This window comes from Hemiscyllium ocellatum, chromosome 12 (genome assembly GCF_020745735.1).
Source record: "Hemiscyllium ocellatum isolate sHemOce1 chromosome 12, sHemOce1.pat.X.cur, whole genome shotgun sequence".
Classification (NCBI taxonomy): domain Eukaryota; kingdom Metazoa; phylum Chordata; class Chondrichthyes; order Orectolobiformes; family Hemiscylliidae; genus Hemiscyllium; species Hemiscyllium ocellatum.
In genome coordinates this window covers 56,501,357-56,518,394 of record NC_083412.1, presented here as the reverse complement: position 1 = coordinate 56,518,394, position 17,038 = coordinate 56,501,357, and the positions used below count along the sequence as shown (strand labels likewise).

Here is a 17,038-nt window from a genome sequence, read left to right as displayed (position 1 = left end):
AGAGTAATTATGGGAGCATGAAAGCTGAAGTGAATTAAGGAATTAGTTTAAATAGGTCAACAGAGAAGAAGTGGCAGACACTTATTGGAATGTGCATTGAGAAATATCCCTTAATAAGAAAAATTCCAAGGGATTGACCAATATCTGTGGTTAACTAGAAAGGTTACCACCACAATGTGGTCAACTCTTATCAGCATTTACTGTTCATCCAAGAAGGCAGTTCTTATCAGCGACACTCATTCCCATGAATGAATTTTAAAATCTTAAATGAGAAAAACACAATTTTGCAAAGATAGATGGCATATCAGAAGACTGGACAGAATAAAAAGAAATAATTAAAGGAGAGAAAAAATAGGAGTATGAGAGAAAGCTATTTAGCAATAAAGAAACAAACTGCTTCGATAATATATATTTTCTTTTTGAAGTGAGCATTGCTCCAATAGAAAGAGGTATGAGAAGTGATCATTGTTCAATTCACCTGCTATATCTATTTTCAATTATTTTGTATTAGTCCACTCTGTAGAGAGCATAAATAACATCCCAGAACCAGTGATAATCAGGAAATGGGAGAGAGGAAGAACTGCTGGAAATCATTGTCACCAGAGAAGGGATACTGAGTAAATTGATGGAGTTATGAACCAACAGGCGTTGGATCCTGATGGACTTTATCTTTAGGGCCTTAAAAGAAGTGGTTCGTGAGTGTTTTAATTTCCCAAAATTTTGGGAAAGTCCTAAGCTCTATCCCATGCTCCATTGTTATATGACTACTAAGATATTAAATCTTAAACCATTGTGGAAATAAAAAGTCAGACATTAATGTAACTTTTCAGGTTTATTTTAATACAAAAAAATGGTAATAACATCTGCCAACTGTTTTGACTGATTAAATTCTTTGATATATTTTAGTTTGAAGCACTTAACCCATATCATTTAATTGTCTAAAACATGTAAAGAATCAAATATCACGACTTAGAAACAAGCAAACACTTGCCTGTGAGTACCTGCAAAAGTACAAGGGCACATTCACTATAATTTAAATGGTGTAACTCTTACTCGGTCAGCTATATAATGGTTTGGCTTCTGCTCCATTTCTATTATTTCTAACCTTTCCATGGGCATCCAAAACCTTCTGTTTTTAAAAAAAGAAACTAATAATTAAGACATTACCAACTGGAAATGAACTAACAACATTTGAAGAGGATTTAGAAACCCGAAACAGCAACAAGTTTGCTGAACCAGAACTTGCCCTTTATAGCCAATTGTGGAGCTGAAAGTTCAGATATGGATTTTAAACATGACATTACAGATGGACATTTTATTGCGTTTACTCTTAATCCTAATGTTGCTGCTGCCACAGCCTTGTTATTAAACACCAGCAGCTATGGTTGTAAATGAGGAACAAATCTTTAGTGGTTTTCCGCTTTCTAGAATTAGTAAATCCCAACATTCTTAAAAACCTCTTTTGAAGAAATGAATTCTGTATGTTAAACCGAATTTTAGAAATAAGTACATTTGAATGTACATGGATGTCAAACTTGTTTCTTTGACTTCCTTCAAATTTTCTTTTTACTTACTTAAGTTCCTCTCCAATCACCGTTTAGAATATTGGAATAATTATGCAGTAAGTGAAAGCATAGTAACAGCCACTTAACATTTATTTCACCATGTCAGATGGCTGAGGCTTAAGTTTGTGTCCTTTCTATATTGCAAGTATGTTTCAAACCTTTCAAGCACTATCTTGCTCTGTGCCGTCATGAACAATTCCTTCATCAATACTCTCCAGCCGTAATCTCTGCCCTGCAGAGACTTTATTTCCTTTACTGGTATCTCCAGGTACAGCTTTAATAATAGTTAACAAGTCTCCAGGTAAACCACTCTCTCCAAAAAGGCTCATTTTGGCATCTGTCTCAATAGCTTTGGCCAAACTGGCAGCAAAATTATCCAGCGTTTTATGAACATCTGCTTTGATTTGCAGGACTGAAGAGCGATCAGCTTCCTCTGCAAAAGAACAATCTTGAATTAAAAGCATTTCTACCCCTTTACTATATAATCTGAACATTTATTTGTGTGTCTTTAGTTTTCTCTGGTGATCAATTCCTTGGTGTGACATTTTTCGAACAACAGGCTAACCACACTGATTAAGCTTTCCCCAAGTGTAACGGAAAAGATTTGAGGAGAAAGTAAGGTCTGCAGATGCTAGAGTATCAGGGCTGAAAATGTGTTGCTGGAAAAGCGCAGCAGGTCAGGCACCATCCAAGGAGCAGGAGAATCAATGTTTCGGGCATGAGTCCTCCTTCAGGAATGCCCGAAACGTTGATTCTCCTGGTCCATGGATGCTGGCTGACCTGCTGCGCTTTTCCAGCAACACATTTTCAGCTCTGATCTCCAGCATCTGCAGTCCTCACTTTCTCCTATAATCCTAACCACCACAAACAAACAAATCTCAACAATAGTTATAAAAGGTGTGGGACACAATATACACTATTCAGTAAGTAATGTCAGCAGTTGACAGATCTAGCTGAAAGCAAGTGTCTAACCTATGTATTACATTTGCTGTCCATGCAAAGTAGTTTAATTAGAATTGAATGTAGTTGTATGATTGGGGCAGCATCTATGACCATACTTCAGTTAAATGATTGGCACTGCACATTCTCTCGTAAATTGCATTATGCCATCATTGGTGAGTTCAAGTCACCCTTTCTTTGCCTTTCACAATTAAGAAATAGGAGAAGGAGACCATATAGCTCCCTCAGCTTGCTCTACTATTCATCATTTTTGACCTCGAGTTCACTTTGTTTACACCACAATTTACAGTTCATAGTGTCAAAGCTTTCTCACCTAGAATGCACTCAGCAACCGAGGAATGAATGCAGTTAACAATCTCTTTAACTGAAAGTATATCTATCTTTAGATAAGGAGCCTAACTTAACATACTACTCCAGGTTTGTCTTTGCAACATGTACAACTGTGGTAAGAATTCTTTATTCTTCAATTCCAACACCCTTACAATAAAAGGTGAATATGCCACTTGCATACATGCGCAGGAGGGCTTGGGAGGAAACATCCAGATCTCTCAAAACCATGCATGAGACAGGAAAGCACTCAGTATACCAGGATCATTGGTAATAAATCGAGCAACCAGCTAAGGGAGCCATAAAAGGCAGAGAAATACACCTGGCGCTAGGAAACAGAATTGTACCCACTAAGTTACAGCTTACCAAATCAAAACTGACCATCTGTGAATTTCTGTGACTATCAATAGCTGCAGAATTGTAGATTGCTCTAATCAGACTGTTCAGGGATGTACTGCACAGGTCTGGAGCAGGTAGGATTAAAACCTAGGCCTCCTGCTTCAGTAGTAGGAGAACTGTATTCAACTGCAATCTAAGTGTGACCTGATATGATCTGATATCTACCAGTATCAAGTCAGGGATCAAACTTGGTTTAGTGAAGAGTGCAGGAGGGTATTGCTAAAAATGAGGTATCAATCTCTGGAAGCTGTACAACATGCAGATTACCTACATGATAAACAGTTGAGGCAATGTACGACAGACAGGGCTAAGAGGTGCTACAACCAGAATTCTGCAGTGCTGGATAATTAAACAGCTAACAGGAGCAGAAACTCCACAACTATATCCATTCTAAATCATGGAGAAGTCAAGCACATTAGTGCAAAAGAGAAGTGCAGCTATCTTTGTTAAGATGTACTAAATGGAAGATCCACCTCAGCCTCTTACTGAGGTCCCGGTATCATAGGTGCAAAGCTTCAGCCAATTCAATTCACTCCCTGTATTATCAAGAAACAGATGAAGACGATGGATACTTCAAAGTCTATGGGCCCAGACAACACACCCACAGCAGCACAGAAGACTTGTTCTCCAGTGTTAGTTAGGCATCTATCCATCCAGTAATACTACAACATTAGCACCTTCCCAGCAATTGCACCACTGATCAGAATAAAAAAAAAGACAATGGTGTGGTGTTCGAAGGTCAATCATCTCAGTTGCATGAAATCACAGCAAGAGTTCCTCCGGGTACTGTGCTAGGGTCAGCTGCTTCAACAATGGCTTTCTCTCCATCATAAGATCAGAAGTGAAGACATTAGCTGATAATTACACATTGTTTAGCACATGACTTATTAGATACTAGAGCAGTCACTGCCCGTTTATATCAAGACCCAAACAACATCTGAGCAAGTGACCTGTAACATTCATGCTAAACAAATACCAGGCAATTACTATCCCCAAGAAAATCTAACCATATTCTCTTGGCATTCAATGATATTACTATTGCTGAAACCTCCAAAAATCAATATTCTGGGGTTACCATTGATTGGCAATTGAACTGGACCAGCTATTTGATCACTGTGGCTAACAGAGTATTTAAAGGCTAAGAATTCTGCAGCAAATATTCACCTTGTCTCTCCCTAATTCTTGTCCACCATCTGAGGTATTTTGGGAGATACCCCCCATTTGCTTGGATGAATAGGACTCCAACAACACTGAAGAAGTTGGACACCATACAGGACCAAGCAGCCCACTTGAGTGGCATTCCAGCTATCATGTTAACCATTCACTCCCAACACCAACAATGTACAGTGGCAGCCATGTGTGCCATCTACAAAATGCCCTGTAGGAAGGCTCCTTAGACTGCACCTTCTGAACCCATGATTCCTCTCCTGCCATACCCCAACCTGATTTGAAAATAACTGTTTCTTCACAGTCAGTGGATCAACATCCTGGAGCTCCCTTCCTCACAGCATTTTGATGACCCTTAATCACATGGACTGTAGTGGTTCAGGAAGACAGTTCAGCATCACCTTCTCAAGTGCAATTAGAGAGCTGAACAATAAACATAGCAGCATAGCCAGCAGAATCCTCAAAAGAAAAAGCATTATTCAATTTTCCTAAGGATATTGCATTATGGCTTATTGAAACATTCAGCACAGTAGTACATCAGAGGAAGCAATTGTGCACTCATCAATCAAGGACAGCAGGATAAGTAAGGATCATTGGAATGTCATATGAATGCTGGAGTATTCCAGAATTGGGATGGTGCAGTATGCACAGAGTGGTTTCCAAGGCCAGGGTGAAGCATGAAGAAATGGGACAGTAGCATGACAACTCTTCCCTAAACCACAATTGACAACATAAGTACTTAGCTGGTTGTAAAGTATTTTCAGACTGCCTGAGATTGTAAAAGGTGTTGTATTAATACAAATTTCATCCTATCTTTTGAGAGTTCTGGATGGCTTTTTATAACGATAGATTTCGGTTGCAGAGATTGTGCAACAACACATCTGACTGAGAAAGGATTTCAGCAATTCGAGGTGGCAGACCACCATCACCTTGAATTGGGCAATTAAGGATGGGCAATAAATACTGGCCCAGCCAGTGAGACCAATATCCTATTAGTGTGTTTAAATAAGTACTGTGAGGGATTTGCAAGCTACCACTGAAAAGCAGGATAGTGAACTGACTGGTTCAAACAGAGGAGCTGGGGCGGAGGTCATGTTTGAGCACTCTTTGGAACAGAAGTGAGTTTCCCCTTAAGTAAATGTTTCTAGAAGAAGTCTTTAAAAGCAGTCAAAACGGAACAAAAGTTTAACCCAGTCACTATCCATAAACAGAATTTCTTCCAACTCTGGCCAGGGCTCAGTCATGGTGTTAGAAATGCAGGTGAAAGAGATAACATTGTGACTGGAGCGTTGGAGGCTAAGGGGTGACCTTATAGAGGTTTACAAAATTATGAGGGGCATGGATAGGATAAATAGACAAAGTCTTTTCCCTGGGGTTGGGGAGTCCAAAAAGTAGAGGGCATAGGTTTAGGATGATAGGAGAAAGATATAAAAGAGACCTAAGGGGCAATCTTTTCACACAGAGGGTGGTAGTGTATGGAATGAGCTGCCAGAGGATGTGGTGGAGGCTGATACAATTGCAATATTTAAGAGGCATTTGGATGGGTATATGAGTAGGAAGGGTTTGGAGCGATATGGGCCGGGTGCGGGCAGGTGGGACTAGATTGGGTTGGGATATCTGGTCAGCATGGACGGGTTGGACCAAAAGGTCTGTTTCCGTGCTGTACATCTCTATGACTGGCAGACAGCATAGCTTACTTTTAAAAACAGCACAAGGCTAAGTAAAGCCATCTATTAAAGTAGCCCTGGACAATTTTGGTGTAATTTTTCTTGCAGGAGTCTTTCTTACAATTTTAAAGTCACGAAAGAGAAAGGACCGAAGTAGATAGAGATTGATTTAAGGTAGTTTAAAGAAGTCCAGTCCAAATAGGTATAATCCATGCTTTAAAATGAACGTGGACCAAAATAAAGCACTATTAATACAAATAACTGTAATGCACCAATAATTCTACATAAACTACTTTTACACTTTTAGGGAAAAAAAATTATGAAATGCAGATACGCTAAAGTATCACATTTTAAAAATGAAAATTAACCTCCTCATTTATCCTGATTTATAAATGTATATTTTTTAAATATTATGGGACTATATGAAATATATTAGCATAACAAAGAATTGCTGAGGACACGAACTACAATTTCTGTTTGTGTATCACATACATCAAAAGGGAAACAAGAAACAAAGGAAAATGTATGTAATAAAATTACCAGAACAGTACTAAATACATAAAAAGCAAAAAAAGTATTTAGTTTACTAAAAAAAATTATACATACCTTTTGGTTCTGAAAGTTCGTCTATTGTCACAGAACTCCGCCTTCGACTGGAACAATAGTTGTGGTGCGAATAATGAGTGCCCTCTGAATTGAAATCTTCCAATAGCATGACGTCAGTACCTAAAATACATTGAATATAGGCAAGAACAGCAGGATTTTGTGACATTGAATATCAGAGTGATGCTTTCAGTGAACAATTTTTTTAGAACAGTTTAATAACTTGACCAATAAATTGCAAGATCCTTTAGGTTTAGCTAGAAAAGATTCCACAAATAGCAATAAGAATAAATTATTAATTTGCTGACTAACGGAAGGCTATATACAGCATACTTGATTTTATTCAAAGCACTGAATACAACAGCAAGGAGATTTTGATGAAACTGTATGTAACATTAATCTATAGGTGGAAGTGTGTGTGCAGTTTTTTTTGGAAGGATGTGATTGCACTAGACGGGGTGAAGAGGAGATTCACCAGGCTATTGCCTGGGTCAGAGCCTGAACGATTCAGCTATTGAGAGAGACTACATAGGAAAACAACCCAGCTTTAGAGTAGAGAATGCTAAGGTGCAAGCAGACTGTGGTGGACAGAATTGTGAAGGTAGAGAGGGATAAGGTTTCTTCCTTTGTCCAGGGGTCAATAACCAGATGGTTTTAAAAGGTAAGAATGAAATTTAGAGAAAACCTTTTGTTCAAATCGACAGGATTGTGGGTATCTAGAACTCACTGCTTAAAATTCTGGTAGAAGCAGGGATCCTCAAACCATTTAAGAATTATTTAGATGAACACTTGAAACATCACAGTGTACAGGCTATGTGCTGGAAAATGGGATTAGAATAAATGGATCTTTGATGACTGATGTGGCCTCAATATGCCAAAGGGCCTCTTTCTGTGCTGTAAAACTCTGACTCCAAGTGGACAAGGAACTCTTTTGGTAGCATATGATGGTCCAGCTTAATGACTGTATCAGGCAAGCCGGGACAGGAGATTAGCACACCAAAACAACTGTATGTCTGAAAGTGCTTCACGTCCTCCTGCCTGCCTAGATTTAATGCTGCCATCTTGGATGACAAGATCCACGAACATATGGTTCTCTGATTTAGTCATAAATTATGAACTGTTTTTGGCAGGAGCTTGAAGAAATGCAGTATCTCTACACTGGTTTGGGCTGAATTTTAAAAACAAAAGCTGCATTCCAGCCTGTTTTTATAAGCAATGCTTCAAAACACTAAGACTTAGTGAATTAAAGGGAAAAAGCAGGTTTGGTCTCTATTCTGCACTAGGTAGACTCTGCAGCAATACAACTGCACGTAGAAGCCATGACAGACGGAAAAGGAAAGTCAGAGATTAAAAATTAAATGAAACACTTGCTCATGATTTCCAGTGAAAATTCAAAGCAGGCATAAGAAAATGTTAGGGAATAGATCACCTTTCTCTCGTGAGATGAGATCGAGAATAGAATAAAAATAAAAGGACTCAGCTGAGAAAACTGCATTCAAAATAAGTTCAAGGCTCTACAGTTTTCATTCATTGGTTTAACTGTAGTTTGACTCGCGCCCCAAATTAGCAGTAAATCAAGTTAGTGCCAACTTTTTGTGGCACTTTGTTAAGTTTTCCAGGCTTTGCATCGAGATGTAGGTCACTTACTTATAAATTACATAGCCACATATTGCTGTACAAAATATTCCATCACCATTTCAGGTGTGAAAACTCAAATGAGGAAGTATAATATATATTTACGCATGGTTTTGTTAGCTTCAAAATTTTTTTGTATATTTTTTAATCATTTCTGCAACACAAAAATAACCACCTGATGTATGAATCACTTTGTACACAATAAAATGAAGTAAGACTTTTCACAGGAGCATTATAAAGCAAAACATATGACACTGAGCCACAGAAGGTATAAAGAGGGCATGTGAACAAAGGCTCGGTCAAAGAGTAGATTTTAAAAGGAATTTATTTCAAAAAAAGTAGAGCCAGGGAGAGGGTTAGGAATGGAACTCCAATACAAAAGGGTTAGACAACGGAGCGGATGGCAATCAGTGATGGAGTGCTGAAAATCAGAGATTCTCCAAAGGGATGCACAGATATCTCCGAGGAGCTGGAATAGATTACAACCGTAGGAAGGACAGGACTATGAAAAACTTTGACAGTAACAATTTTAAAATAAGCTTTAAAGTTGTAATAGAAGTTGATACATAAATGCCTATGCATAGTGTCAGCTGTAAATAAAACAGCAAGGACAATTACCTGAATCCTGAGAAAAGCTAAATCCTGTATCCCCCGTACTACTGCTCTGTCCTAGAGACTGTCCACCAGCCATCATGGCTGCGAGATGAGGAGACAACCCCAAATCTGTCCAAGCAATAAAGAAAATGTAATGTTCAATTTATTTTTTTACATGAACTGCATTCAAAAAAAGATTTTAAAATAAAATATTTAATTTATGCAGTCATTTGCAATTATTTATATGAACAATTGTACCAGTATTTGATCATTGCAAAATACAGAAATGAATCAGCACTTGCAAAACTCTTTTCCAAGGGCACACACTAAGTAATACACTATAATAACCACGACTTGCCAAACTAGACATCACTCCATCTCAGAATTTTATTATGTAAAATAAGCCACTGAAATATTTTATTTAGAAATAGGTGGCTGCCTCCACATCGTCAAGGCCATAAGCAGAAGACAGTGTCAGGTTTTCCTCATTTTTGTTTGCACAATATAAAATGTTGAGACATGCACCAAAGTGAACTTGCACTTTTCAAAAGGCAATGATAGAAAAGAGGGTGGGCGATGGCAAAGGGGCCGCGGAGACCAGTGAAATGGAAGTCAGTCCCTCAGTGGGAATAAAGATGAATCTAATCCAAATTGTGTCAACGGACGTGTTCTCCCAGCCAGCTTAAACAGACTATGCTGTCCAGTAGGGTGACAAGCACTCAGCTGAAATGTGCATGGATCAGATGATCCCTCATGTTGGCAATAACAGGTTGACAGCCTCAACCCTCACACCAGACATGATCACCTCCCTGTACAGTCAGAGCACCTGTGTGTTCTGTATTCCCTCTGCACCCAAGCCCTCACTCTCTTCCTTCAATGAGCAGGGTCAACCCAGCACTTCAAGTCCACAATTCTCAGGAGAGACTGGTTAAGAATGAGAAGTGGTGAATGCTTCTCTCAGTAATGCTCCACTTTCTGATTCCATCTCATCAATTTTTTTCCTTTATTAATTCATGATAACGTGGGCATCGCTGACAAGGTCAACATTTGTTGGCGAACCCTGATTATCCCTGAACTGAACAACTTGTTTGGCCATTTAAGAGACCAGTAAAGAGTCAATCACACTGCTATAGAGCTAGAGTCACAACGAGGACACACTATGCAAGGATGGGTGTTTACAACCATCATTAGTAATCTAACAGTCACAAAGACTGCATTTCAATTCCAGACTTTATTCAATGATAGTTCAGCCAGCTGCCCTGATGTGATTTGAACTCGTGAATCCATACCTGGGCTCCAGATTACCAGTCCAGTGGCATTTCCATTATCCTACCATCTTCCTCCTCCAGCTCCAACTGACTCACTGATGCACAGTCACCTCAATCCAATTGTTCCACCCTTGGCTTAATGTGTGGGCCCAAAGTTTCCAAGGGGCTCTCTAGAAAGGTGCTTTCATGTTTAAATTGGCTGTATTCATAAATCAGTGAATATCTGGGCTGACGTCCCCTGTTCTGATGAAACTCACTACTGACAAGGAACAGCAGCCAGAAACCAACGTGCCTGGCTATTGCTGCTAGTATGTCCATCTTCCCCTCTGTATCCACCCAGCCATCCAGTTAAAACAATAGTCCTTCGAGTTCATATCATCTGGACATCCTAGTCTTGTGTCTTTCCTCCCTGCTGCCCTCCCTGAACAAATTGGGTTAGACTAAGGGGCAAAAAAAAAGCCATGTTACTGATGACACTGGGGCTACATTGTGTCCTACACGTAAAATGCAGCATTAGTGTTTACTGCAGCACATCCATCACCAAGACATTGAACTACTTGACAACAAGCTGTTGGAAAACACCCGCTAGATATAGACCAACCCCTCAGGAATTTCCTACAGGTGAGACTGGCAGGTCATTGCCCACATTTCACTTGAGCAAGTTTGTTGAATATGAATAGCGGATTCCACTCGGTTTCCCACAAATGAATATTGGTTTGTGGTGCAGAAACAGGGGCCACAGCACCAGAATACATTATTACATACAGGATTCATATTCAGAAGACAAAGCAAAGCAATCTCATGAATGTTGAATTAAAATTTTATAAGCTGGTGCAGCAGAAATATAGACCTGCAGATTTATTGCCAAATCATTGTAAAACCATCCCAATATCACGAGCCTATAACAAGCTCAAACAGATGTTTATCCCTTGCTCTTGCCAATTACAACATCAGCATATAAACAAATAGTCAGCCTCTCAGCTCCCCTTCTCAACTGCTGCCTTTGCAGTAAGCATCAGCATTCCTCTTAGCTGCAAGTCAAGATCAGAACACACGGCAAAAGGATTTCTCCCAACTAATCATAATTTAGGTATGTTATTTGTTCTACTCTGCTTTTTAGTAACCTTAGGTGACCCCTGAAATAATGGAAACAGAAAGACTATATAGATTATAACACCCAAAAAGCTCGACATAATTCAATTAGTATTTCAGGAACCTATTTACCAATGCTCATCAGATCTAGATCAAGGCTGGTGAATTTTAATTACAAGATGATTCACATAAAACTGATGAAGCAGATTCTTATAGACTTATGAAAACAATATTTTATTTAAAAGAAATCACAGAACATTTTAAACTCATCAAATCTCTGACGATACTGGTTCTCCAGTGTCAGTGCCAACCAAAATCTGTTGAACGCAGCAAGTGAGAAAGAAAAAGGCAATAAACACATATTTTCATGATGCAGTCATCAGAGCAAAAGCTTTACCCACTCCCTTTCCCTCTGTTACCTGTGATGCGATTGGAGATGCTGAATAACCTGGAAGTCCTCTGACGTTGAATAAATGAATCCCTGTAGTATCTGTCACCAAAGCACATCCCCAGAAGCTCTCTGCGTACTGTTTTATTCCATAGTCCATAGATAATTGGATGACAAATTGCACTAGTAAAAGATAGCCATATTACGAGTGTCTCCACTCCTGGAGAGACACTACCTTTTCCATGAAGTGCTTCAGTACTAATCACTAACATATAGGGGCCCCATGTGACAACAAAAGCACCAATCACAATCAGGATTGTTGTCAGGGCTTTGCACTGATTGGCTGAATAAACAATGTTATTAACAGTGTTCCTTCTGCTCCCTGATGAAGAGGTAGATGAGTTGGAATTTTTTCGCTCATCCTTTTTGGATTCTTCCTGCACAACTATAATTGTTCCACAGTGGATTTTACGGGCTTTAAGCCTAGCCACACGGAATATAAAACCATAGCAAATAACCATTGCTAAAAATGGCAATAATGCACACCAGATCTGCCAAAAGGCAGTATATCCTAACTCTTTGTCCCATGCAGCCAAACAGATCCACTTGAAATGGTCAAACTCAAATGTGGACCAGCCAAAGAGAGGAGGAAGACATCCAATCAATGAGTGTAGCCACACATACGCAATCACAACAACAGCACGGTTTCCAGTTATTTTCATAGGATATACCATTGGGTAAACAACAGCATAGTACCTGCAGGGAAAAAAAAAGAAAATTACTGGACAAGAAAATGTCAGTCGTACCTAGCAACTCAAATGTCAAGACTATCATCTTTGCTATTTGTCCTTGTTAATAAACTAAAATCCCACAAAACTTCAGCAAACATACTTAAGTTGAAGTTAATGAGGTAGTAACAATGGAAACACCAATTTCAATTTAGTCCAAGAATTTAACTTAATAAAGAACAAAGAAAATTTACAGCCCAGAAACAAGCCCTTCAGCCCTCCAAGTCTGAGCAGATCCAAACCCACTGTCTAAACCTGTCACCCAGTTCCTAAGCATCTGTAACCCTCTGCTCCCCACCTACTCATGATCTGTCCAAACGCATCTTAAATGAATCTACCTTGCCTGCCTCTACCACCTCTGTTGACAATGCGTTCCAGACATACCACCCTCAGTGTGAAGTACTTGCCGCATGTATCCCCCTTAAAGTTTTCACCTCTCCTCTTGAAAGCGTGACCTCTCGTTGTTGAATCCTTCACCTTGGGTAAAACTTCTCTATCTACCCTGTCTATAACCTTCATGATTTTGTAGACCTTGATCAGGTCCCCCCTCAATTTTCTTTTATCTAATGAAAACTAACTTCATCAGTTTATTCTCCACAACAAACAAAAACTGGTCTGGTTGTGAAACAAACAGAAGTTGTGAGATTGGAAATAAGTTACAAGGAGCAATTTTCCCCTTTCTAGAGGTAGCAGGTAAGGTGGTGAGAAAGTTACATCATTGCAGTTGTTAGTCCTGGAGAGATACTCAAGCTTCCTGTTCCTCAGTAAATATGTCTGGGGAAAGGGATTCATGGGTGGCATCCTCAACTAGCCAAGAATTAGCTCTATCAGCGGTCAGCTAACAATCACTAGAAAGCCCTAAGCCCAACACAAGCCTTCCTGGTTGGTAAAACAAGTGACTGCCATCCCAATGAGGGATCCAGGTGACCTTCCTACTGAAGGGGATTCTCCATTTGCCCCAAACTGGGGAGAATTAGAGTTAGGAAAGGATGGCAGAGGGAGAACCTTGAAAACCACCTCTCTGCACTTGCCTCCACCTTGTTTCCCCATGTCTGCTTGCTGGTGCAGACCAACCCTCGCCTGAAATATGCACGGTGTTAGCTTTTTTCATCCTTAGTCCGCTGAATCTGGTCACAACTTCAAGATTTAGCATTTGCACAGAATAATAAGGTAATCCTGAGGGTATGATCTGACACTCATTGCTCTGCTACATGCTATATCGTAGACACCAGAAGCCAGCATACAGCAACATCAATGGATTCCTTTACTACTCAATAATCATGGTTTGAAACTTATCAAAAGGTTCTTCTTCAATGAGATGCAACTGTTTAACTGCGATCCAAGTAATAATTACCGATCAACTAATTTGTACCTGGTCCAAGAAAAAAGTTTTTATTCTCACATCTGCATTATTATGGACTGAATTCAACTAGATTTTGTCACTTTGTTTCCCCCAAGTGTTTGCTCATGATATTTCAGCTTCTACCCTAACCCCAGTGTGCGACAATCTACCTTGACCCCAGTGAGCGACAATCTATCTTGACCCCAGTGAGCGACAATCTACCTTGACCCCAGTGAGCGACAATCTTCAACTGGCTCTCACACTTTTAATAAAGGAATGGGAGTTCAGTAGATTTTATTTCCTGGTTTACTGAGAGAATTCTTAAATGTCATTAGTCATTTGGACAGCTCGATAATATTGAGAATCCTCAATAAATAACATGATAATCAACTGTCTACCAACGATGTTGCCAGGATTAGAGAGTTTGAGCTACATGGTGAGGCTGAACAGGCTAGGGCTGTTTTCCCTGGAGCATCAGAGGCAGAGGGGTGACCTTATAGAGGTTTATAAAATCATGAGAGACATGAACAGGGTACATAGACAAGGTCTTCTCCCTGGGGTTGGGGAGTCCAGAACTAGAGGGCATAGATTTAGGGTGAGGGGGGAAAGATTTAAAAGAGGCCTAAGCGGCAACGTTTTCTCGCAGAGGGTGGTGGGTGAATGGAATGTGCTGCCAGAGGAAGTGATGGAGGCTGGTACAACATTTCAAAGGCGTCTGGATGGGTATATGACAGGAAGAGTTTAGAGGGACACGGGCCAAGTGCTGGTAAAATGGGACTAGATTAATTTAGGATATCTGGTCAGCATGGACAAGTTGGACAGAAGGTCTGTTTCTGTGCTGTACATCTCTAGAACTCTGTAACAAAAACTCTTACCACAAATTGCTGCTCAGTCTCTTAAAGCAGCTCTCCTCAACATCAGCAGCAGTTGTCTTTGTTTGGTCACTGACCTCAAAATCCAGGCCACATCATTTTACCAGTAAACACTGATACAGCACAGACCAGCAAGAAAAGCATTTTGCTCATGTTTCATTGAAAATAAGACAGGAAATAAGACTAATTCTTTGATCTCATGTACAAACGATTAAAGCAGCAGTGGATAGCAGCTTTGAGAGAAACAGCTTGAATCCTCCAGACCATGGTTTGGAGATTCCTTTTGTTGGCGGAAGAAAGGAGATGGAGAGAGATCAGTGGTAGACCCTAATCACTCAATGTCCTCTTCACATCTCTAACTATGTAGGAAAGTCTATCATATCAGGGCAATTACAACATAGGTAGCTGGTAACATGCAATAAACTAAATCCTGGTTAAAACAACTGCCCCTTCTCTTTAGGCTCTTTGACCCCATTAGATCAAGCAAGCCTTGTAGATCCCTACCCTAAGAGGACAGTGACAGCAAATTTACACTGTGACAGTGTACCTGCCTCATACACCAAAGTAGTTAATGGTAAGAACTGTTCATACAACATGGGGAGCCATTGAAAATGATCTGTTCCATTTTTTACAGGCACACCTTTAAGAATTGTGCAGATGGCCAATAGCAGGAAAACGATCAGGAACAGGGAACCTAGTTGATTTTCTCCACCGTTCTAACACTACTATTACCCCATCTCAACTGAAATTAATGAATGCACCACAGATGAGTGACTGAACTGGTCTCCTCTGTGGAGAACACATATTCATTGTTTCGAATCAGCAAGTCAGAGGCGTGTTGAATTCCTTTTAGATTGCTAGTCACTTCTAATGGGAAGCATTAAAAGGGTGAACTGATCTTATATTTCATGAATACTTCCTTCAAAAAGGTATGAATATTTTGTAATCGTAGCCACTGTGTATACAGTTAGAAGGAAATCACTTGAAACTTTTTGCTTAATCTTTGGAGGTGATCAAACACGTTGTAGGAAATCAAAATGACTTGAAACACTTTGCAGAGTACTCCAAACATACATATATAATCAGACAAACAAACTCACATGCACACAAGGAAACATGTAGAGACAAAGAAACCTCAGTTACTCTAGTCAAGCACCTACATGAAAAACACTGATCTAAGGTTACATTTACATTCATGTTACCGGTTTGCTCCTTTCACTCAATGCCGTCTATTTTATTCACTTTGTTTTGTCATTTTTCCATTTCCATTCAATCTTAGCTTCTCTTTTCACACTTACTTTAAGAGTTTCCCAAGAATGCATGTGTGTCCCTGCATTTCTTTTATATATTCACTCTAGGGTTAGGGATGTCACTGACTGACCCAGCAGGTTTTGCCCATCCCTAGTTGTCCTGAAGCAGCTGGTGCTGCGCTCCCTTCTCGAACCGCTGTAATCCAGGTGCTTTAGGTAGACCCACAAATCTCTTGGAGAGGGAATTCCGGGATTTTTATCCAATGACAGTGAAGGTAATAGATTTCCAAGCCGGGATGGTGAATGGCATGGATGAGAACTTGCAGCTCGTGATGTTTCCATGTAGTGGGCGGCACGGTGGCACAGTGGTTAGCACTGCTGCCTCACAGCGCCTGTAGACCCGGGTTCAATTCCCGACTCAGGCGACTGACTGTGTGGAGTTCGCACGTTCTCCCCGTGTCTGCGTGGGTTTCCTCCGGGTGCTCCGGTTTCCTCCCACAGTCCAAAGATGTGCGGGTCAGGTGAATTGGCCAAGCTAAATTGCCCGTAGTGTTAGGTAAGGGGTAAATGTATGGGTGGGTTGCGCTTCGGCGGGTCGGTGTGGACTTGTTGGGCCGAAGGGCCTGTTTCCACACTGTAAGTCTAATCTAATCTATCTGCTGCTCTTGTCCTTCTGGATTGACGTGATTGTGGGTGTTGGGAAGGTGCTGTCTAAGGATCATTGGTGAGTTTCTGTAGCATATCTTATAGATAGTACACACTGCTGTTACTGAGCTTTTGTGCTTAAGTGCTTACATGCTTTCCCTTGATATTATCTCAGATGACATCATTTCATGACATCAGGTTCGAGTTCACCACCACCTATATTAGCTACTGTGCGAGAGATTGCTAGTCTGACAACCAGTCAGAAATGAGCCATACTCTCCTGCAGTCAAACTTGAGAAATACGGAGTCATCTTTAGCTGCGGCACAAGTTCCCTGGCCTTTCTTAGGCCTTTCCATTCATCGCCTTAGTGTAAATGAGACAAGTCAGAACTTTGGCATCTTTCAGTCTCCCAGTTAAGCTTCTGACCATTTGTACCTTGTGTCACAACAGCTGCTTCTATCTCCACTCCAGTTTC

General features: G+C 40.2%; 1 protein-coding gene across 2 annotated transcripts in view; it reads right to left on the bottom strand.

Annotated features, from left to right (window-relative positions):
* Positions 1-867: 867 nt before the first annotated feature.
* The window catches only part of gpr161a (G protein-coupled receptor 161a), a 45,571-nt gene continuing 29,400 nt past the window's right edge, over positions 868-17,038 (bottom strand). For both annotated transcript variants that reach the window (XM_060833062.1, XM_060833061.1), the window contains exons 3-6: positions 11,697-12,421; positions 8,942-9,046; positions 6,692-6,811; positions 868-1,998 (exon numbers count right to left, since the gene is read on the bottom strand). In XM_060833062.1, the coding sequence (XP_060689045.1) occupies positions 1,727-1,998; positions 6,692-6,811; positions 8,942-9,046; positions 11,697-12,421 (1,222 nt within the window). In that variant the 3' untranslated portion in view covers positions 868-1,726. The remainder of the gene's footprint in view (positions 1,999-6,691; positions 6,812-8,941; positions 9,047-11,696; positions 12,422-17,038) is intronic.